The following is a 22,987-nucleotide window of genomic DNA, read 5'->3' as shown; positions in this document are numbered from 1 at the left end:
CAATAAATTTCTTATTCCGTAAAAAAATTCACCCTTGAGATGCTGGATCAGGGCCCACCTGGGTTTGTGGTTAGATGCTCCGAACCACCCATCCTTCAACATCATACGTCTCCTCTCCTTCAACAAAGCTCAGTCAGAACCCTAAAAAATGAAGAAATAAAAAGTTGCCAGGTGCTATGTAGCACCGCAGGACATCCATCCAGCAAAACTGCATGTCATGGAGTTGCTTGCTCCTCAGCACACTCGCCCGGGTGTGTCCCACCGCTAGCTCCCACCTGCCCCACTACGTGCTAGACACTAAGAACCACATGGTCAGGGAAGCACTTGGGCCATAATCCATGGCCCCGATAATGGCCTTTGGTCACATAGTTGCCTGGACATGCACCCCAGAGCCGTGATCCCAATAATGGCCCTGGGGCCATACCTGGCCAGTCAGGTCCTGCTTAGTTGTTGGGGAATTCCCCCCAGCAGTGTTAACATTTGCCTATGTTTCTAGGGAATGATTAAAATCTTTTTGGTTGATAGACTCAGTTTCCAGGGAAAACTGGAAAACGTCTAAAATTCTATTTTAATTCCTTTTAGCTGGGGCAAGTTTTTGGAGGATAAGTTAGGGCATAATAGAATTCCTGGGTCGTGATCCTATTGACATAGTAACTGGAAGTGGAATGAAAGCCATGATCCATGCATATCAATATGTATGTTCCATAAGAAAATCAAACTTCTTTTATTCTTATTAATTGTTTCCAATTCATCAGAACAGGGAATTTCTAATCCAAGAAATTATCACCCAAGTCTCATCCCAACTAATTGGGGTCAATGACATGAATCCCGTTCCACCATTCTACTCTATCAAGGGCTAAGACATAGGTCATCTAAGTTTTTTCTTACTACCTCCATGGCTCCACCCATGTCCTTTTGGGCCTTCCCCTTGCCCTTTCATAGCCTTCAACTTGCAGCAACTCTATCCTAACCAACGCATTCCTGGTCTCTGCTGTACATGACCAAATGATCCAAGTCTACTTTCCCTCATTTTACAAGAAACTCGAAAGAAAAAAAAAAAAAGGAACTAAACACCGCCTTAACATCTAGTGGCAGTGCATTTTACCTTGTCCCAAGTAGCTAAGAAATAAAATAAAATTGCACAACATAGCCACATATGTAGAGGAGGAGATGGTATGTGGATGATAAGGGATACCCATAAAAAAAATAAAAAATAAAAATAAAAAAGGGAGCTCATTAACGTTCCAAACAAAAATTGCTTATAGAAAACAAAACAAAACGCAATGAAACAGGAAAAACACTCTTTTGGAACAGCAACAACTTAAACATCCCTGGGGATGATAATTAATAGATAACACTCTCCTAGAAGTCCCAAAGTCAGAAATGAAAAAGGGGTGGGGGGGCCATCTAAGCTAATGTGAGAGTAGACAGCAGTGGATACTCTGACCTGCACAAGAAGATGGAAATGGGATTGCCCGGCGATGGAGGATTCTTTTCTAGCACCAGCCTGTATGGACCCGCTTTCGTATAAGCACCATCCTCTGATGTGGATATTATTTCAACATGCTCAAGACCCAATTGCCTCTTTATCAGCTCAGTGTTCTCTTGGAGCACCTCAATCTCACCAAACGGTAGTTTCAAATCCAGCACCTGAAGACCGACTGACAGCACCTCGTCCTTCTTGAATTTCATGAAGGACATACAGTGCTTTTGCATCTCTTTGAAGTTCTCAATGCTTTCCTTCATTGCACCAAGGATCTCTTGATCAGATGCAAACGAATGGTTGGCTTCAATGTATTTGCTCTTAAGTATCCTCAAGCATGTCTCTTTCCAGCCGTCGTACTGCTCGTTCACATATATCAGACCTATCGTTGGCTTATTTTCTTCAGCTGTAACTGCGGGGGCCCCCTTCTTAGCTTTCTTCGGTGCCACTTGCTTCTGAAGCATCTTTCTCATCGAAATGATCGAGTCCTGCAAATATTTATTAGCCTTTTTGAGAGTGAGATCTGGTGAATCTGCTGTTGGCCAGCCTGCCTTCACAATGAAGCCATCCTTCTTCAACATTTCTTTCCACACGTGCTCTGCATAGTGAGGGCAAATGGGAGTAATTAGCCGTGTCTGGACATCCATAAACTGCCACAACAGATCACGGTTCATGCCTCCCATCCCACAAGAGAACCTGTACTCATCTCTAGCAGCCTGCAGGTCATAAAAGCCCGTTTTGAGAGCCTCCCTAAACATGAAATCAGTGTAGTGCTTCTCAGTCATCATCACAGCAATGTTTATTTCATTGGCAAACACACGATCTGCATAAGTAGATGGGGGTCCTGTCCTAAGAGACGATTCCGCAGCCAGAATTTCTTGCATCCATGCAATCTCTTTTGTAAGACGTAAGATTGCGGCATTCGCTGTCTCGAAAACAAAGTTCGCATCATCCATTCCATCCCCAGCATCGGCTAATGAAAATCTAGTTGCATCGGTGGAGAATTCTTCTATTGCCTGGCGTAGAGTCCTGAAATTTCCAGTAGATTTGGACATCTTTTCTGAGTTAAGCATGATATGACCGTTGCATCTGAACCCACGAGGCCACTGGTGTTTGGGCAGAAGCGCAGTGTGATTGTAGATGCAAAATGTGAGGTGATTTTGGATAAGGTCTTTACCAGATACCCGCAGATCGAATGGGTACCAGTATTCAAATTCTTGCTTCATTCGGTTAAGAAGAGATGCTGGAATATCAGATTTGGGAAACAGACCGCCTCTGAAAACAAAGTCCCAAACATCATCCGTCATCTGCTCAGGTCTTACCAAAGAAGTATCCGACCCGTACACATCGCCATTTTGCAACAGATGAGCGATGGTATAGTATGCCATGTAGAGGGTGGAATCTGACAACGATTCGACGAGGAACTGTTCATCCCATGGAAGGCGCGTGCCAAGCCCAAAAGACCGCGAACAAGCCCACTGTGTCAGCCAGCTCAAGGTATGTTCAAAGCCGTGGCGTGTCTCATCGCAGTAGACATTCATGTTGGACAAACACTCCTCGGCTTTCTTTTTCCACTCCTCCTCCCCATATGTAATATACCACTGATCTGTAAGAGCCACAACACACTCGTCTCCCGATCTTGACATGACCCTTTTCTCGGGCTCACTGTACATAACTGCCTGACCCGTTTCCAGAAGCATGCTCCTTATCAACGGCTTTGCTTCCTGAACTTTGTTTCCCTTGAATTCCCCAACGATCATTGTACCATCAGTGAAGCCTCTCAAGTATGTTAATCTCTTTGCCTCTGCAAGCTTTTCTTTGTCATTCTGGCTCTTGATCTTCAAATCAATGCATACTTTCTCTGCGGATTTGTCCCCATATTCTGGAATATTGATGATGGGTACAACCTCAAAGGGCAAAACCCACTCATCCTTCACACCAAACTTCGATCTAAGGGCTGGTTTCGATTTCAAATCGTGCAAGGCCATAAAATCATCAGGCGAGTCACTGGGCACGCTGGTCACGATTCCCGTGCCTTTATCTGTTAAGATTGTAAGCATGGGAAGCGAGTAAATGATTTCATTGAATGTGAGAGGGGACCTTAGGGGCAAACCGATCAAATCGTGGCCAGTCAGCTCGAGCAAGCAGGTTGGCTTCTCTGGAATTCTTGACAATTTCTGATATGCAAGGTTCAGTGCAGCCCTCCGAGTAATGATAAACACCTCTGTCTCATTAATCTCAAAAGCACCGTATTTTCCATTAGGCAAGACCCATGAATTCGTTTGCCCATACATGGTCTCTGGTCTCAATGTGGCGGCGGCTAAAAATACTTTCCTTCCTTCCAAAGCTTTCAACTTGGATGTGAATGGCGGGACCACTTCCATTTTGATTAAGGTATAGTCCTGCGGCTGAACGCCTTCACCTGAAGCCCTGTCATGATCTGCACATGGTTGGCCATCTAAGGGAGAATAAATTGTGTATCTCAAATCCTTGACAATCTTCCCCATCTCCTTCAGTTTCCTCATCTGCCATCTGACAAAAGAATCATAATAGGGGTTCATGTCCGTTGTGATGAAGGATCGTCGCCAATCGCAACCCAAACCAAAAGCCTTCAGATCTTCCTTCGCCAGAGGGGGGAAGTAGCTCAGCCAATGGTATGGGTCTTTAAATTTGGCGATCTCGCTGTCAGAAAGACCGAAACTCCTCATGATTTCCCACTGAAACTTATCTCCACCCGATTTTGCAACAGTCTTGGACCTCTTGCTCTTGAATTTATCAGGCTGAACCTGCTCCGTGTTTTCCTCCTCTGGTTTACTCTCGATGGTAACTTCTACACTTGCCTCATCCTCTGTGGAAGGAAAAATGGGCGGATTTCCAAATTGTTCAATCTCCCTTGCGAGTTTATCTGCAGAGGCCTTGATGGGCATTCCAGTGCAATGGAAAGCGAAAGGCAACAACACATTGGAACCTCGTAACCTATGATAAGCAGATGCGAATTCAAGCTTCGAAAGCGAGAATGCATGACCCAAATGAAGCGAACCATTCATGTATGGGTATGGGAAATTTCCAAAGAACTTTTCGCCCAACTCAGGAGGCTTTTCATGAGATTCGGCCTTGAATACATCGTTCTCTTCCCATCTCTTTTGAACCTCAGCTTGTATCTCCAGCAGCTGATCCCTCCTTGCAAAGCTCCTGCCACCCTCTGTGTTTGATGCCATTTCACTACTGTCCAATCGACAAATGCTGTGGAAAAAAGAAAACACAGATTATAAAGTTAAGATTTTCGATTCCAGATTAAATTGCAACCGACAAACCAACCAGAAACAAAATATCACACAGACAGATGTGGGCAGCATCCATCCAAGAAACCAGCTGAACCCAAATCAGTAAAACAAAAGCCACCAAAATCAAGAAAAATATTACAGGAAAAAAAAAAGGTGCTATTATCACCAAAGTTTCATACCAAATGAATTAAGTTCTAGGAAAAGTTAAACAGCAAAGAAGAAAAAATTTCCTCATCACCCATATTTCAATATCAGCAAAACAAAACTATAAAATTCAGCATAGGCACTACAACTCTCTTTCCATCCAACTTGGACCAAAGTAAATAGGAAAAAAATTTGAGACTTGAAAGAATAATTTCTTTCATCCATAACTTACAAATTCCCAAAATCCCCAACCCTCGATTCCTGATTCCCAAAACCCCCTTCAAAATATCTGATTTTCAAACAAACCCACTTTCCCGAATCTTATTTTTATAGTGCCATTGTTTCTTAGTGTGAATGTTGCCCTACCTATGCCACATTGGAAGTCCCAACTTCCAAGTGGACCACTCTTGTGATATTTTATACTTTCATGCACCGTGTATGTGATAGCCTAGGTCCATTGAGTGGTTAATATGAATTTTCATAACTCATAATGTGAATGTGCTTGATTTTACTTGTTGAGCGCATAAATTGATACGTAGTTTGATCTCGCACCATTCATCATAGGCTAGTTTCACTCATCCTACATCAAATTTGGTATCAGAGCGAGGTTCTAGCGTAGGTTAGTGTTCCCCATTCAAACCTAGAGTTGTTTGGTGCATTTAGAATCTACAAGCATCCCATTACATGCCTAGATTAGTATCATATAGAGCATCATCAAATCTGAATTTTTTTAGAGTCACATTTAGGTGGCATCAAATCTGAATTTTGCATTGCATTCATCATATAGTCCATATAGAGTCTGAGTTGTCTTTCCTTAGGGTCGTTTATTGTATGCAAACACAAATAGGTCGTGGTTTTGGTCTATTCCCCACCATGAACCCGGATCAGATTGCCCAGGCCCTCAAAAAGATTAATCAGCGCCTGACGGCCATTGAGACACACAATAGGACTACTGTTGTACAATTGACTGCCAGCAACTAGCGTATCACACGGCTAGAGGCTTACATCTCACGATACCCCCGTCATTGGGGAAGGCCACCAGTCTTCGACAGGAGAGCTAGCGGATGATGACCCAGTTGAACAGGGTCCGGTCTCAATAGAACCCATTAGGGACTGTTTGGCCGGGCGGATTGGAAGGGATTGGAAGGGATTGGAAGGTAAATTCCAGGATTGGCCGGGTGTGCCAAACAGACATGGGATTCTAATCTCGGGATACAGCAATCCCATGGGATTGCCAGCAATCCATTGACATGACCATCATTACCTTAAAATCCATCCAATCCACCCTAATCCCATTCAATTTTGCCTTGGACGTGTTTGGTTCGATAGATTGGAAGGGATTGGAAGGTGCAATCCCGGGATTGGACGGGCGGGCTAAACAGACTCGGTGATCTAATCCCGGGATATAGCAATCCCATGGATCTTGCAGTAATCCACTAACGCAGCCATCATTACCTTGAAAGTGATGCAATCCACCCTAATACCATTCAATCCCTTCCAATCCGCCCGGCCAAACATGCCCTTAGGGGTCGTAATAAGAACTTTAGTCAGGGAGTAGATCATGTAGGACCGCGCGCCCACACGCCCCCTAGAAAGTCGCGGGATCGTTACGACCCTAAGGACAAGGTTATGAAGAGCGTCAAAGTCGATGCTCCTAGCTTTGATGGCCGCTTGAACCCGAAGGATTTCCTCAACTGGCTAGCTAACATGGACCACTTCTTTGAGTGGCATAACATGTCAGATCGCCGTCAAGTGAGGTTCGCAAAGATGAAGTTGAAGCGTCAAGCCAAGCTATTCTAGACCAATACAGAACGGAAGGTTGAGCGGCATTAAAATGAGCCCATTACATCAAGGATTGAGATGAAAGAGGTCCTTAGAGAAAAATATCTCCCACTTTCCTACTGTGAGTGTCTTTTAGACCAGTAGCAGTCTTTGAGGCAAGGGTCGATGCCTATCACAAATTACAACGCGAAGTTTGAGGAATATATGATGCGATGTGACTTTAATGAGAACCCTTCAATGACCTTGTCTCGTTTTAGGACAAGCCTTCGGGCTAACATTAGGCGTGAGCTCATCCCTCATGATATTGGTACACTAAAGGAGGCCTACCTTAGGGTAGAGGAACTTGAGCGATACCTAGTGCAACCAGCCATGAAGCAATTTAGGGCTAGGGATTCCAGTGATAGGGTTACTCCTCAGGGAGCCAAACCTAACCCTGGGAGCCAAATTAAGGTCCCAACTGGTGCTCCCACCTATAACAAAAGATGTTAAAGGTAAGGGTCCAGCCAGCACTAGTTTAAAGGGAAGTGAGCACATGCAATGTTACCATTGCAATAGCTATGGTCATCTTGCAAAGGAATGCCCGAACAAAGAAAGAAGTAAAGCTCTTATGATGGATGAGGCAAATGAGGATGCCCAGAGCGATTGCGATGTAGAGGACCATGAGCCTGATACTGGTGCTAGTGATGAGGAGTTTGATGAATAGGAGACCCCAATACTCACAGTTGTCAGATGCGCTTTTGCCCAAGCTAAAGAAAATGATGATTGGTGCAAGAACACGATCTTTTACACTTACGCCAAGTGTGGAGAAAAGAATTGTAAAGTGATCGTGGACAATAGCAATTGTGCCAACGTGGTTTCAACCAGCACCATGAGTCGACTAGGCTTGAAAGCCAAGTCTCACACACAGCCTTACGGAGTGTCGTGGGTTGATGAGTCCTCCATTCTGGTTTCACAACGTCTTATCCCCATTCAATTTGGGTCGTATAAGGATTCATTGTGGTGAGATGTAGTTCCCGTATATGTCGGCCACATCATCTTAGGTAGGCCCTGGTTGTTTGATTTGGACATTACAATATTTGGTCGCTTGAATATTTGTACCTTCATGTTTGAGGGCAAAAAATTTAGATTGAGCCCCCCTACCACCCAAGAACACCCCGGAAAAGAAGTAGGCCAACAAGAAGGGTGATCCCAGTACTTCGAGGAAGCCTAAGCCTAAGTCTCTTCATATTATTAATGCGAAAGAGTTCGAGAAAGATACGAGAGCGGATTTGGAGGTGTACGCCCTTGTGGCTAGAGAGGCTACACCCCATATTAGTGTAGAGTTGCCTGGTGAGGTGATTTCGTTGATGAATGAGTTTAGAGATGTGTTTCCTAATGAGCTTCCACCTATGAGGGACATCCAGCATGCCATTGATCTTGTCTGAGGGTCGACTCTCCCAAACCTTCCTCATTACAGAATAAACTCAACAGAGCATGCGAAACTCAGGAAGCAAGTCAATGAGCTTTTGCGAAAAGGGTTCATTTAGGAGAACATGAGCCCATGTGCTATGCCCACCCTTTTGACGCCCAAGAAGGATGGCACGTGGCGCATGTGTGTGGATAGCAGGGACATCAACAAGATTATCGTCAAGTACTGGTTTCCCATCCCGCGTCTTGACGATATATTGGACATGATGGCCAATGCTACCATCTTCTCTAAAATAGCCCTCAAGTCAAGAGTGGGTATCACCAGACTCACATTCGCCCAAGTGATGAATGGAAGTCTACCTTCAAGATGAAGGATGGGTTGTACGAGTGGCTAGTCATGCCTTTTGGGTTGACCAATACCTCGAGTACATTTATGCGGGTGATGATCTAGGCGTTGAGACTTTTCATGGGGAAGTTTCTAGTCATGTACTTTAATGACATCCTTATTTATAACATGGCTAAGGAACAACATCTCCACCATCTGAGGCAAGTGTGTGGGATCCTTAGGGCAGAGTTGTATGTCAACCTCAAGAAGTGTTTGTTTCTGTCCAATAGTGTCACCTTCTTAGGTTTTATCGTGTCATCTGAAGGCATGTCTGCAGATCCCGAAAAGGTCGAGGCCATAGTTCGTTGACCTGAGCCGCGCAATATTCATGAGGTGCGTAGCTTTCATAGCTTGGCCACCTTTTATAGGGCGTTTATTAGAGGGTTTAGTTCCATCACAGCTCTTATTACCGATTGTATAAAGAAATGAGAGTTCCAATGGATTAAAACAACCTCTAAGGCATTCAAGAAGATTAAAGTCAATATGACTGAAGCCCTTGTCATGCGACTTCCGAATTTTTCCAAGGTTTTTAAGGTTGGATATGATGCGTCTAGCGTAAGTATAGGTGGAGTACTTGATCAGGAAGGGCATTACGTCGCTTTCTTTGGTGAAAAGTTGAATGAAGCGAAACTGATGAGGACATCGTGCACACGTACGCCCGCACACCACCACCCCTACGCACGTACGTACGCAGAAGGAGGACCCCACCATCGATCTGGCTCGATGACGACGTCCAGGGAGGGCCTCCTAGCTAGAAGACAAGTTTTGGTTCAGAAAAGTGGCCCGATAGTCAAGAAAAGCCCACCATGGGATCTCATGATCGTGACCCACTCGTCGGATTGGTTTTATATTTTAGGTTTTGCTTATTGTTATTATTTAGAACATCGTGAATGCTTTAGATTTTCTTGTTTGGTTTTTATTTTAATTTACTTCATCGCCAAGTAATAGGTGTCGCACATGGTGCGAGTTTTTGGGTATAGGGTTCTCCCTATAAATAGGCACCCTTTGTAGTTCTTTTCATTCATTGAAGTTAAAAAAAAAAATTCCTGCTTTATTTTTCTGCTCTCTTCGTGAGTTGTGGAAGAATTCAAAAGTGCGTGCGAAGCCCTCCCTTTTCGAAGGGCTAACTACCGTGGTGCGAAGCCACATCGATCCCAATTCACCCCCATCTTCCATCATCTTTTTTTTCCATCTTCCCCCACCATCCGTACTTCGAATTTGTCCTTTTGTTGCATCAGATTTCTTCATTGAAGCAGGTTTCCAGATTTCGGCCCGCAGGCGAGCTGAAACTTCAGCGGAGCACCACGCACAAACCGTACATCGGATCGAGCTGAAATTTGGAGGTTTTAGAGTCCATCCCTGGCCGACCAGGGCCAAGGTGGCCTTTTTCTGAATAGTGGGCCCCACACACGTGCGGCCGGGATCACACGCACGTCCGTCTAGGCCATTGTTGCTGTCCACACGCGGGATCATCTTTTGGCTCAGGTTTTTATCCTCTCATAGCCATTTTTTCATGAATCCTAACTCTATATTACATGATCCCTAATTAATTTGCCCATTTTTATCACCTTAGGGTTCCTTGAATTGAAATTAGGGAATCCCTTGGATTAGGGACTGATTTTTATGCATGAGTAGTTGATTTTATTTCCCTTTGACATTGTTTGGTTTATAATTTTATTGGTCCAGTCCTAGCCTGTGTCGGCTTGGACCCGCATAGATTCCCCTTTAATTGAATGTTTGGATTTTCATGTGGGATGTGGAATTTGTGTGATTGTTTCTGAATTGGTGTGATCTAAGCCTGCAATCTTGCATATCATATTTAATTTTCCATGTCCTGCATCAAATTTAGTATCAGAGCCTAGGGTTCTTATAGGGGAATTCACCACATATTTAGAGTTTAGTTTGTTTGAGTCCTTCATGCATTCAGTCCATCATATATAGCTGAATTTTAGTAACAGTGTGTAGTCTCCTTCATATAGAGTCTCGTAGGGTCATTTAGTTTTTAGACACATATAGTTGTCATAGCAGGTCCTTAGGTTGAGCAAGTCAGTGTATGCCCACACGTACGGGTCGCGGCTTCGGTTTGCACCCCACACTAAACATGGAGCAACTACAAGAAACAGTGGCCAAGTTAGCCCAGCAAGTTGAGTCCTTGAATAAGCATTTGGAACAACACATAGATAAACGCCTCGAAGAAATAGAGGCCTCCTTCAGGGCAAACCCCACCACTGGTGAGGATGCCCAATCTCAGGCAGTTGGTCAGGAGGTTAGGCAAAGGAATGGAGGCGGCCAAGGAGCTGGTCATGGGCGCGTACATGTGCACCCACCCCGTGAGGGACATCATGATCAATATGACCCAGATGCACAACTCCTCAAGGGAGTTAGGGTAGATACTCCTACTTTTGATGGCCACTTGGACCCTAAAGCTTTTTTAGATTGGTTGGCGGATATGGACCACTATTTTGAGTGGTATGATATGTCGGATGCTCGACGAGTCCGATTCGCCAAGATGAAGCTTGTGGGTCAAGCAAAGAGGTTTTGGGCGACGGTTGAGCGAAAAAAAGAAAGAGCAAGGGAACTTCCAATAGTCCATTGGGGAGAAATGAAAGAAACGTTGAAAGAAAAGTACCTCCCTTTCTCTTATCGCATGCGGTTGATTGAGGAGTGGCAGTCTCTTCGACAGGGTTCCATGAGTGTTGCTGACTATATTGAGAAATTCGAAGAGTACTCGACCCGCTGTGAGGTTGATGAGGACCCCATACTCACCCTTGCTCGTTTTAAAATGGGCCTCCGTCCTGACATTAGGAGAGAATTGCTCGCCAAAGATATAGACACTATTGAACAGTTGTATCAACTAGTGTTAGATGTCGAGCAAAACCTTAAAGCATCTGTGGGAAGGCGGTTTGACTTTCGCGAATCTGGTACTAAGGCCAACCCCTCTGGGGCTAGACCTAACACGGGATTCCAAAACAAACCTTCCCCTAATGTTCAGCCCAGACCTAAGGATGATAAGGGTAAAGAGATTGTCGGGTCTAGTTCACGTGGAAGTGGGGCCACTAGGTGTTTTAGGTGTCAGGGGTTTGGTCACTTTGCTCACCAGTGCGGCACGAGAGAGGGCACCAAAGTACTCCTTATTGATGGGCAAGTAGAAGTAGTGCCCTCAGAGAGTGATAGTGAGGAGGAGGAATATGAGCCAGTCGGAACCCCTAGTGATGAGGAAGAGGGAGCACAAGAGTCTTTGACCCTTGCAATTGTGCGTTGCGCCCTAGCTCAAGCCAAGAACAATGATGACTGGCGCCGCAACACGATTTTCTACACTTATGCAAAATGTGGGGAAAAGAGCTGTAAGATGATCGTGGATAGTGGTAGTTGTGCCAACGTGGCATCGACTAACACTGTGAGTCGTTTGGGCTTAAAGCTAGAAGCCCATCCTCAACCCTATAGAGTCTCCTGGGTTGATGAAACATCCATTCCAGTCTCGCACCGTTGTCTTGTCCCTATTCAGTTCGGATCTTATAAAGACACAATTTGGTGTGATGTTGTTCCTATGAATGTGGGCCATGTCATTCTGGGTAGGCCGTGGCTCTATGACAGGGATGTTACCATATTTGGTCGTTCAAATGTGTGTACAATCTGGTTTGAGGGCAAGAAGGTCAAGCTAAATCCTCTACCACCCAAGAATACAACTGGAAAAGAGTTCACCACACAGAGTGGTGTGAGCGGCCCAAAAGAAGTGAAGGAGTTGAAGTCCAAGTCCAAACCACTCCATATTTTGAATACCAAAGACTTTGAGCGAGAGACGGAGGCGGACTCGATGATATACGCCCTTGTGGCTAGGGAGAGTGTACCAGATACTAGCGTAGAGTTACCCACTGAGGCCATTCAGGTAGTTCATGAGTTTCGTGATGTTTTTCATAATGATTTACCGAATGAGCTTCCCCCTATGAGGGATATACAGCATGCCATTGATTTAATCCCTGAGGCAACTCTACCAAACCTCCCACATTACAGAATGAACCCGAAGGAGCACGCTGAGTTGAAGAGGTAGATTGATGAACTCCTAGAGAAGGGTTTCATTCGAGAGAGCATGAGTCCGTGTGCCGTGCCCGCCCTTCTTACACCTAAAAAGGATGGCACATGGAAAATGTGTGTTGATAGTAGGGCCATCAACAAAATCACAATCAAGTATCGATTTCCCATACCGCGTCTTGATGACATGCTAGATATGATGGCTAATGCTACTATCTTCTCAAAAATCGACCTCAAAAGTGGGTATCACCAAATCCGTATACGCCCTGGTGATGAGTGGAAGACGGCCTTCAAGACGAAAGATGGGCTATATGAGTGGCTAGTTATGCCTTTTGGGTTAACTAATGCCCCAAGCACTTTCATGCGTGTGATGACCCAAGTGTTGAGACCCTTCATGGGGAAGTTCCTGGTCGTATACTTTGATGATATCTTGATTTATAGCATGACTAAGGAGCAACACCTCAACCATTTGAGGCAGGTTTGTGGGATCCTTAGGGCCGAGAAGTTGTACGCCAACCTAAAGAAGTGCGCGTTCTTGTCTAGTAGTGTGATCTTCTTAGGTTTTATTGTGTCAGTTGAGGGCGTATCGGCGGATCCCGAGAAGGTCAAGGCCATCGTTAATTGGCCTGAACCCTGCAATATTCATGAGGTGCGCAGCTTTCATAGCTTAGCCACCTTTTATAGGCGGTTCATTCAAGGCTTCAGTTCCATTGTGGCTCCCATCACGGACTGCATAAAAAAGGGAGAGTTTCAATGGACAAAGGCCGCCTCGAAGGCCTTCAAGGAGATAAAGGTCAAGATGACCGAAGCTCCAGTTACGCGACTTCCAGATTTTTCAAAAGCTTTTGAAGTCGCATGTGACGCGTCAGGAGTCGGCATAGGGGGAGTACTTAGCCAGGAAGGGCACCCTGTCGCTTTTTTTAATGAGAAACTGAATGAGGCGAAGCAAAGATATTCCACCTATGATAAGGAATTCTATGCGGTAGTGCAATCATTACGCCATTGGCGACATTACCTGTTACCGCAAGAATTCGTCTTGTTCTCAGATCACGAGGCCTTAAAATACTTGAACTCTCAAAAGAAATTAAGCCCCAGGCACGCTAAGTGGGTTCAATTCCTTCAAGAGTACACTTTTGTGCTTAAGCACAAGGCCGGTGTAGAGAATAAGCCTGCCGACGCGTTGAGTCATCGAGTCACATTACTCAACTCCATGAATGTTGAAGTTACGGGCCTTGAGCGCATCAAAGAAAAGTATTCTGAGTGTCCAGATTTTGGAGTTGTGTATACGTCTTTGTTAGAGAGTCCATCAGGAGCTAACAGTGAGTATTTGATTTTGGACGGATATTTGTTTAGGAGTGACCGCTTGTGCATACCACGCACCTCCCTTCGCGATTTTCTTGTCTAGGAGTTACATTCAGGGGGGGTTGCAGGTCATTTCGATCGTGACAAGACCATTGCCCTAGTGGAGGATAGATTTCATTGGCCAAGCCTCAAGCGGGACGTGGCCAAAATTATAGGGCAATGTCGTACTTGTCAACTGGCAAAGCAAAGGAAACAGAATACAGGATTATATACACCTTTGCCAGTCCCATTCATCCCTTGGCAGGACATCAGTATGGACTTCATGCTTGGACTTCCCAAGACTATTCGAAAGCATGACTCCATATTCGTTGTCGTGGACCGTTTCTCTAAAATGGCCCACTTCATTCCTTGTTCTAAGACCTCCGACGCCTCTTATGTTGCCAAGCTATTCTTTAGTGAGGTTGTCAAACTGCATGGGTTACCAAAAACCATAGTGTCTGACCGTGACGTGAGATTTATGAGTTACTTTTGGAAGACACTATGGCACATGATGAATACTAGGCTCCAGTTTTCTTCTGCTTACCACCCTCAGACTGATGGCCAGACTGAGGTGGTTAATAGGAGCCTAGGGAGTTTACTTCGATGTTTAGTGGGGGAGCATACCAGGACATGGGACGCCGTACTACCCATAGCCGAGTTTGCATAGAATAGTTCTGTCAATAGGTCCACAGGTCTAAGTCCTTTTGAAGTCGTTACTGGTTATAAGCCTAGGAAACCTATTGATCTTATCCCCATGTCATTGTCTCATAGGCCATCAGAGTCTTTTGCACATCACATACATTCATTGCATCAAGAAATCAGGCGAAAGATCACTACTAGTAATGAGCATTACAAACTTTCTGTAGACCTACATAGACGTTTCAAAGAGTTCAATATTGGAGACTCTATGATGGTCCGTATCAGGCCCGAGCGGTACCCTCCAGGGGCCGTTCGTAAGTTACACGCGCGTAATGCTGGGCCCTTCAAAATTATAAAGCAAAACGGTCTCAATGCGTATGAGGTAGATCTTCCACCTTCCATGGGAATTAGTTCCACATTCAACGTGGAGGATCTAGTTGCTTTTCAGGGACCCACTGATACTTTGTCCAGCCCTTCGCCCACCCATCCTGATGTCCCAACCTTACCCTTTGATCCATGGCCTCTTCCCGACTTTTCATCCCAGCCTCTGCCTCCCATACCTAGCCTTCACACACCCAAAGAGGAAATAGAGGATATCTTGGACCATGAGATAATTTCCACGTCGGATGGCGGGTTTCAGAAATACCTAGTTAAATGAAAGTCACGCCCAACTTCGGACAGCGTGTGGCTCACTGAGGAGGAGCTTCAGAGACTTGATCCAGACATCCTAGAGCGGTTCAGGAGTTTTATTTCGCCAGTGGCGAAATCTTCGCAGCCGGGGAGAGTTGATGAGGACATCGTGCACACGCACGCCCGCACACCACCACCCCTACGCACGTATGTACGCAAGAGGACCCCACCATCGATCTGGCTCGATAACGACGTCCAGGGAGGGCCTCCTAGCTAGAAGACAAGTTTTGGTTCAGAAAAGTGGCCCGATAGTCAAGAAAAGCCCACCATGGGATCTCTTGATCGTGACCCACTCGTCGGATTGGTTTTATATTTTAGGTTTTGCTTATTGTTATTATTTAGAACATCGTGAACGCTTTAGATTTTCTTGTTTGGTTTTTATTTTAGTTTACTTCATCGCCAAGTAATAGGTGTCGCACATGGTGCGAGTTTTTGGGTATAGGGTTCTCCCTATAAATAGGCACCCTTTGTAGTTCTTTTCATTCATTGAAGTTAAAAAAAAAATTCCTGCTTTATTTTTCTGCTCTCTTCGTGAGTTGTGGAAGAATTCAAAAGTGGGTGCGAAGCCCTCCCTTTTCGAAGGGCTAACTACCGTGGTGCGAAGCCACATCGATCCCAATTCACCCCCATCTTCCATCATCTTTTTTTTCCATCTTCCCCCACCATCCGTACTTCGAATTTGTCCTTTTGTTGCATCAGATTTCTTCATTGAAGCAGGTTTCCAGATTTCGGCCCGCAGGCGAGCTGAAACTTCGGCGGAGCACCACGCACAAACCGTACATCGGATCGAGCTGAAATTTGGAGGTTTTGGAGTCCATCCCTGGCCGACCAGGGCCAAGGTGGCCTTTTTCTGAATAGTGGGCCCCACACACGTGCGGCCAGGATCACACGCACGTCCGTCTAGGCCATTGTTGCTGTCCACACGCGGGATCATCTTTTGGCTCAGGTTTTTATCCTCTCATAGCCATTTTTTCATGAATCCTAACTCTATATTACATGATCCCTAATTAATTTGCCCCTTTTTATCACCTTAGGGTTCCTTGAATTGAAATTAGGGAATCCCTTGGATTAGGGACTGATTTTTATGCATGAGTAGTTGATTTTATTTCCCTTTGACATTGTTTGGTTTATAATTTTATTGGTCCAGTCCTAGCCTGTGTCGGCTTGGACCCGCATAGATTCCCCTTTAATTGAATGTTTGGATTTTCATGTGGGATGTGGAATTTGTGTGATTGTTTCTGAATTGGTGTGATCTAAGCCTGCAATCTTGCATATCATATTTAATTTTCCATGTCCTGCATCAGAAACAGAAGTATTTTAACTATAACAAGGAATTCTATGCGGTAGTGCAATCTTTGCGCCATTGGCAACATTATTTGTTACTGCATGAGCTTGTCTTATTCTCTGACCATAAGGCTTTGCGCTACCTTGGCTCCCAAAAAAAGTTAAACCCAAGGCATGCCAAGTGGGTCTAATTTCTTTAGGAATACACTTTTGTGTTGAAGCACAAAACCGAGGTCGAGAATAAACATGCCTATGCACTGAGTCATAGGGTTGCGTTACTCCAATCCGTGAGTGTAGAAGTCACTGGGTTCGAGCGATTAAAGGAAGATTATCTTAGTTGCCTAGATTTTGTAGAGGTGTACACGTCATTGTTAGGTGGTCAGTCTAAGGGTAGTAATGAGTTTGTCTTGGTCGGTGAGTTTTTGTTTAGAGGCGATAGATTGTGTATACCCCGTATGTCCCTCTGTAACTTTCTTGTTTGGGAGTTTTATCTTAAAGGGATAGCTAGTCATTTTGGGCGTGACAAGACTATCGCCCTTATAGAGGAGCGTTTTTATTGGCCAAGTCTCAAGCGAGACATGGCTAACATTGTAGAGCAATATAGGACTTGTCAGCTGGCAAAGCAAAAAAAGCAAAATACATGATTATATACTCTTTTGTCAGTTCTCCACACCCCATGGGTTAATGTTAGTATGGATTTCGTGCTTGAGCTATCTAAGACGATAAAAAAGCACGATTCCATCTTTGTGATGTTAGTATGGATTTCGTGCTTGGGTTACCCAAGACGATCAAAAAGCACGATTCCATTTTTGTAGTTGTGGACCGTTTTTCAAAAATGGCCTACTTTAAAACGTCTGTCACTAACGTAGCTAAGATATTCTTTGGGGAGGTAGTTCATCTGCATGATTTGCCAAAAACCATTGTGTCAAATAGAGATGTGCGATTTATAATTTATTTTTAGAAAACTCTATGACACATGATGGGAACTACGTTGCAGTTCTCTTTGGCATATTATCCTTAGACTGATGGTCAGACGGAAGTTGTCAATCGCAGCTTAGGGAATCTGTTACGATGTCTGGCGGGAGACTATATTAGGACCCAGGATGCGGTTTTACCCATAGACGAGTTTGCATATAACAGTTCAATCAATAGGTCCACAAGAATGACTCCATTCAAGATAGTTCTTGGGTATAAGCCTAGAACGCCTATAGATCTCAAACCTATGTCTATCTCATGTAGGCCATCTGAGTCTACAAACACATTTGTGCGACAAATTCATGATTTGCATAGTGTGTTCAGGAAGCACATTAATGCTAGTAATCAACATTATAAACTCTTTACATATTCACATCGTAGGTTTAAGAAGTTTCAGGTGGGCGACTACGTCATGGTCCGCATTAGGCCTGAACGATTCCCACAGGGAACCGTGAGGAAATTTCATGCCGCAGTGGAGGTCCATATAAAATTTGGACAAGAGTGGGCTCTAATGCATATGTGGTAGATCTTCCATCTACCATGGGCATTAGTACTACATTTAATGTGGAGGACCTTGTGCCTTGTGACGGACCTACACATCCATCTTATAACCCTCCTACAGACCTTTCTCCCACCCCACATGATGATGTCCTTGATCCCGACCCCAACCCATGGCCTTTTTTAGACCCTACTTCCCACCTATTGCCTTCTCTTCCATCACTACCTGGACGGAAAGAAGAGATCAAGGATGTTCTGGACCACCAAGTGGTCTTTACCTGCCATGGAGGATATTAGAAATACCTTGTGAAATGGAAGGCCAGGCCGAAGTCAAACAACACCTTGATTATAGATGCAGAGTTCCAGCACATTGATCCTGAGCACTACCACAGTTTTATTTTGTCAATGGTGATTCTTCATAGCCGAGGAAAGTTGATAGGGACATCAGAGAACCTACTCAAGTATACCAGAGGCAGACACAACCCTTTCTGTGGATGGGAGATGAGTTCCAAATGAGGCCCGTCGGACCACTTTGAAGACCCCACATGCATTGGACTTGCATCAGAAAGACCCCGCATTGGGATGATGCATGTGGGCTGCTTAAGAGACATTTTTAGTCATAGGTTTCTATTTTTGTGTCGATCTGACCGTTGGATCTTGTCGATCGGGCCATCGACCACCAGATCCTTCAAATATGGGCCCTGATTTTGCTTTAATTATGTTTTTTTATTTTAGGATTTTATTAGATGGTTGAGATTGCACTTAGGTGTTTTAGTGTGTTTATTTTGGATTATGGGCCATAACACTTAAGTGGATGGCAATTTTGTAATTTTTGATATTTTTTATATAGAAGCAAGAGGGAGGGATGCCCAACCCTAATGGTGTTTTGAGTAAAAGAAAACAAAAGACTTGCCTCTCTTGAGAAAAGCCCTTCTTCATCTTCCTTTAGGGTTTGTGAGAAAACCCTTCATTCCAATCGGATTGTGGAAGGGCTAGAAGAATGTTTGGTGCACTTCTCCAAAGTTCTCTTCTTCCTCTTTCTCTTCTCCAATAAGGTACACAACTCTCTTCACTTTTCTTCTTCTTCCTTTTTCTACAACTCCTCTAAAACCAGAACCCTTTCATCCCACATCCATTTTTTACCTTTCCCCATCAAACCCATCAAAACCCAACCATCCATCGAACCCACACGCATGTTCGTATGTGCGTCCATACAGACCAGCCTTACGGATAGCCGTATGTTCGTACGAACAGCCCTATCCCCTCCTTTTTTACATCTTCTTTCTCCTTACATTATCCTCTAAAACCATTTGCTAACCCTAGCATCAATCTTAAACCTAAAACTGTAATCCCCAATTTCCTAAAACTCTAAATCCCTAAATGGCTAAGTCCCTCATTGCCAAAATCCCCAAACCTCGATTCTCGATTCCAAAACACCCCCTTCAAAAAATCTGATTTTCAAACAAACCCATTTCCCCCAAATTTGATTTTTATAGTGCCATTGTTTCTTCATGTGAATGTTGCCCTACCTATGCTAGATTGGAAGTCCCAACTTCCAAGTAGGCCACTCTTGTGATATTTTATACTTTCATGCATCGTGTATGTGATCGGCTAGGTCCATTGAGCGGTTAATCTGAATTTCCATAACTTATAATGTGGATGTGCTTGATTTTACTTGTTGAACGCTTAAATTGATACGTAGTTTGATCTCACATCATTCATCCTAGGCTAGTTTCACTCATCCTACATCAGTCACCCCATGTTAGGCCTAGGGCCCAAAAAATCAACTTCATCCGTGATTCAGGTGCACCGCATGATTGGAAACAGAGTACAAGACAACACTCACCCTCCAAACTATTCCTCTTCATGTGGCCCACCCGAATCACTGATAGGCCTGGTTCAAGCCCCATACCTAAATTTTGGTTTCGCATCTAATGGTTGGAGTGGATTTCACATTATCACAGCAACGGGCCTTATAAAAATCAAGGGTGGACATCTCTCTCCTTGTTGTTTCCTTTGGTGTGGTCCACTTGAACCATAGGTCAGCCTAATTTTTTTTACCCCAGGCCTAATGTGGGATTACACATCTAATGGTCAGAGTGGATCTCACGTACACATCAAAGTGGACACGTAAAAAACCAAGGGTGGGTGTCCCATAAATTTCCCTTTAGATATCTATTTTTCCGGAATAGTTGTGAGGTTGCGAGAGGGATGCCACCCTTGATTTTTGTTTTTCAGGTCCCACCATGATGTGTATGTGCAATCCTCTTCAACCATTAGATGTGTGATCCCACGTTAATAAGGTCTAAAAAATCAAGATGACTTGTGATTCAGGTGGGCTGCACCAAAGGAAAAAGTTGGGAGAGACATCCACTCTTGATTTTTACAGGGCCCAGCATGATGATTATATGAAATCCACACCAACCATTAGATGCCACACGAAAATTTATGCATGGGGCCAAACATCAGGCCTTTCTGTGATTCAAGTGGGCCAAACTAAGGGAAACTGTTTTGGAGGGTCAGGATTGCCCTGCACGTTGTTTCCAATCATGTGGTCCACCTAAATCACTGATGGAGCTGATTTTGGGCCATGGGCCTAACCATGAGGGTGATGCAACTGGTGGGCAGGGTGGGATTTCGCATAAACATCACGGTGGGGCCCAAGCAAGCCACCGACATCATTGATCGCGCAGCAGACTCCAAACTTCCATTAATAAATTTGACGGAAGGTACTCCAATGATAATTAAATTAATTGGGTAACTTATTGAAAATCTGTTTTAAAAAGGTACCGGAATGCAAATTCCATATTAAGTAGGTAGGTTTTTTTTTTTTTTTTGGTTGTAAAATTCCCTTTAGAATGTGTAGTGAATAGTAACAATTGGGCAACAAATTCAACTTCTAATATTGTTATGGAAGAAATATAACATGAGCAGTGACCAATCCTCACCATACGCGTATTCTGAAAATTTGGACTTGAAGATCTTCAAGACCTAATCCTCGCCATACTCAATACCCTCATCTGTGATTGGGCAACAAAGTTCACATTCAACTGAGAAACAGGAAATATCCAGCTAGGATCTTCCAATATAGGTGTTTTTCGATGCATGGACCATCCACATTGAGGCCTATCATATTCAACAGTTTCAATTCTTTAATAAAGTGTAAGTATGGGCGTTCAAAAGAGGGTTGGTGGACCAAACCCTCATCCATCTACAGAACCTCAGCGGTGTGGAAAGGGGTGCTAGCCATTAAAGAGGAAGTTTTCAAAGAAATCGGCTTTGCAGCAGGGAGAGGTGATAGAATCAGCATCTGGTCAGATTCATGGGTAGGGATTGGAACTTTAAAAGTGGACTTCCCGCGTATATACCGCATGGAAGTTAATCAGGACATCTCAGTAGCTGCTAGTTATTCTGTGATTGGGGGTGTGGTGGTGTGGAATGTGTAGTGCAGAGGAATCTTCATGACAACGAAGTCAAAGAATATGTCGCACTGTTAAATTGTATTCAAGACGTCAAGATAGATTCGGAAAGCGAAGATAAGTTAGTTTGGAACAAACACAAATCAGGAAAGTTTTTGGTTAAATCGTTTTACAGGTGCATTGACAAAGGAGCTGATAAGGAAGAAGAGATCTACACCAACAAGGTCTGGAAGTACAAAGGTCCTCCCAAGATTGTAGGGTTTGCTTGGCTGGTGGGCAAGAGTAGAGTGCTTACGGTTGATAATTTTAGAAAAAGAGGGATGATTATCACTAATGTTTGCTTATGTTGTATGTCTAATGAGGAATCGGTGAATCATCTATTTATTCATTGCCCTTTCATCAGTCATATCTGGACAGACATTCTTTCTTGTTTTGAAACGGCTTAGGCAGCCCCTAATTCGGCAGGAAGTTTTCTAAAGGCTTGGCATGGTACTTCATTGGAAAAGAATAAGTCAATGCTATAGAGAATGTCCCTTCTTGCTGTCTGGTGGGCAGTGTGGGAAGAAAGAAATGGCAGATGTTTCAACGGGATATCTAAATCAGCAGATTATGTTACTTCTAGAGCTAGATTGTTAGTTGTTAAGTGGGCTGTTAACGTAGATAAATTAAAGGGGTGTATTTGTTGTTTCTAGGTATGTAGTAGTCCGTGTAGCTCCCTCGGCAGTGCAGCCTACTTTCTTATGTAGTCTCTTTCATTTATTAATATATTATGTGACTTTTCATATGTGTGTGTGTGTGTGTGTGTGTGTGTGTGTGTGTGTGTATATATTCAGAGGGATTTCATTTGCAGCTAAAAGTTCAAAATTATAGCCATTAGGCTGTAAATGATTTGCAGGTAAATGAAATCACAGCTTTTCAGACGGATTTCATTTGCAGCTAAAAGCTGTAAATGATTTACCGGTATTTTTCAACATCCAAACACTGCCTGTCAATCATTTACCTGTATGTCATTTACAGCTAGTTCAATTTACAAGCATCCAAACGACCCAAACCCAATCAATATCATTAAAAAAATCAGAAGTCACAGAAATTTCAGAAAGAAAAGACACAACTCATGCACTTTCTCATCATGCTTTCAATTCAAGTCAACCAAGATAACAGGAAATTACATGTAAAAAAAGGAAAAAAAAAAAAAGAAAAACCAACAACAACTCAAATAGAAATCCTTTTTCGATCCAATCAAAGGTAAGAAAAAAAAAAAAAAAAAACATTCCAAATTCCAATAAAACCAAACAGAAATGTAAAAAAAATATAATTTTTTCCATCCAAAGCAATAGAACAATCCAAGAACTGAAAAGGGTTTTGGAATGACCTTGAATTGAACCCCAATCTGTGAAGGAAATCCCTCGAAACCCTAGATTTCAGGAGGAGTGGTTTGAAGAGATGGGAAGCCAGTGAGGTGGATTATAGGGTTTTGGAGACGGGAGTCTTTCTGATGTGGACTGCGTCCAGAGGACGCGGATTGCCTGAAGTTCCTGCTGTCGGGTGGGGCCCACCGTTATGTTAGTGAGAAATCCACGCCGTCCATCCGTTTTGCCAGCTCACGTAGTAAAATGGGGCGCGGATA

General features: G+C 43.9%; 1 protein-coding gene across 1 annotated transcript; it reads right to left on the bottom strand.

The window, feature by feature from the left end:
- Nucleotides 1-1,236: 1,236 nt before the first annotated feature.
- On the bottom strand, nt 1,237-22,889 carry LOC131242784 (leucine--tRNA ligase, cytoplasmic-like). The gene is made up of 2 exons (XM_058241663.1): nt 22,733-22,889; nt 1,237-4,726 (listed from the first exon to the last, which is right to left on the bottom strand). Exon 2 carries the CDS (start codon nt 4,699-4,701, stop codon nt 1,408-1,410), a length of 3,294 nt encoding a protein of 1,097 aa, XP_058097646.1. The 5' UTR covers nt 4,702-4,726; nt 22,733-22,889; the 3' UTR covers nt 1,237-1,407.
- Between the last annotated feature and the right edge of the window lie 98 nt (nt 22,890-22,987).

The sequence above is a fragment of the Magnolia sinica genome, chromosome 4 (assembly GCF_029962835.1).
Source record: "Magnolia sinica isolate HGM2019 chromosome 4, MsV1, whole genome shotgun sequence".
Classification (NCBI taxonomy): domain Eukaryota; kingdom Viridiplantae; phylum Streptophyta; class Magnoliopsida; order Magnoliales; family Magnoliaceae; genus Magnolia; species Magnolia sinica.
Note: the sequence above shows the minus strand (reverse complement) of the source record. Positions and strands in the feature narration are given on the sequence as shown.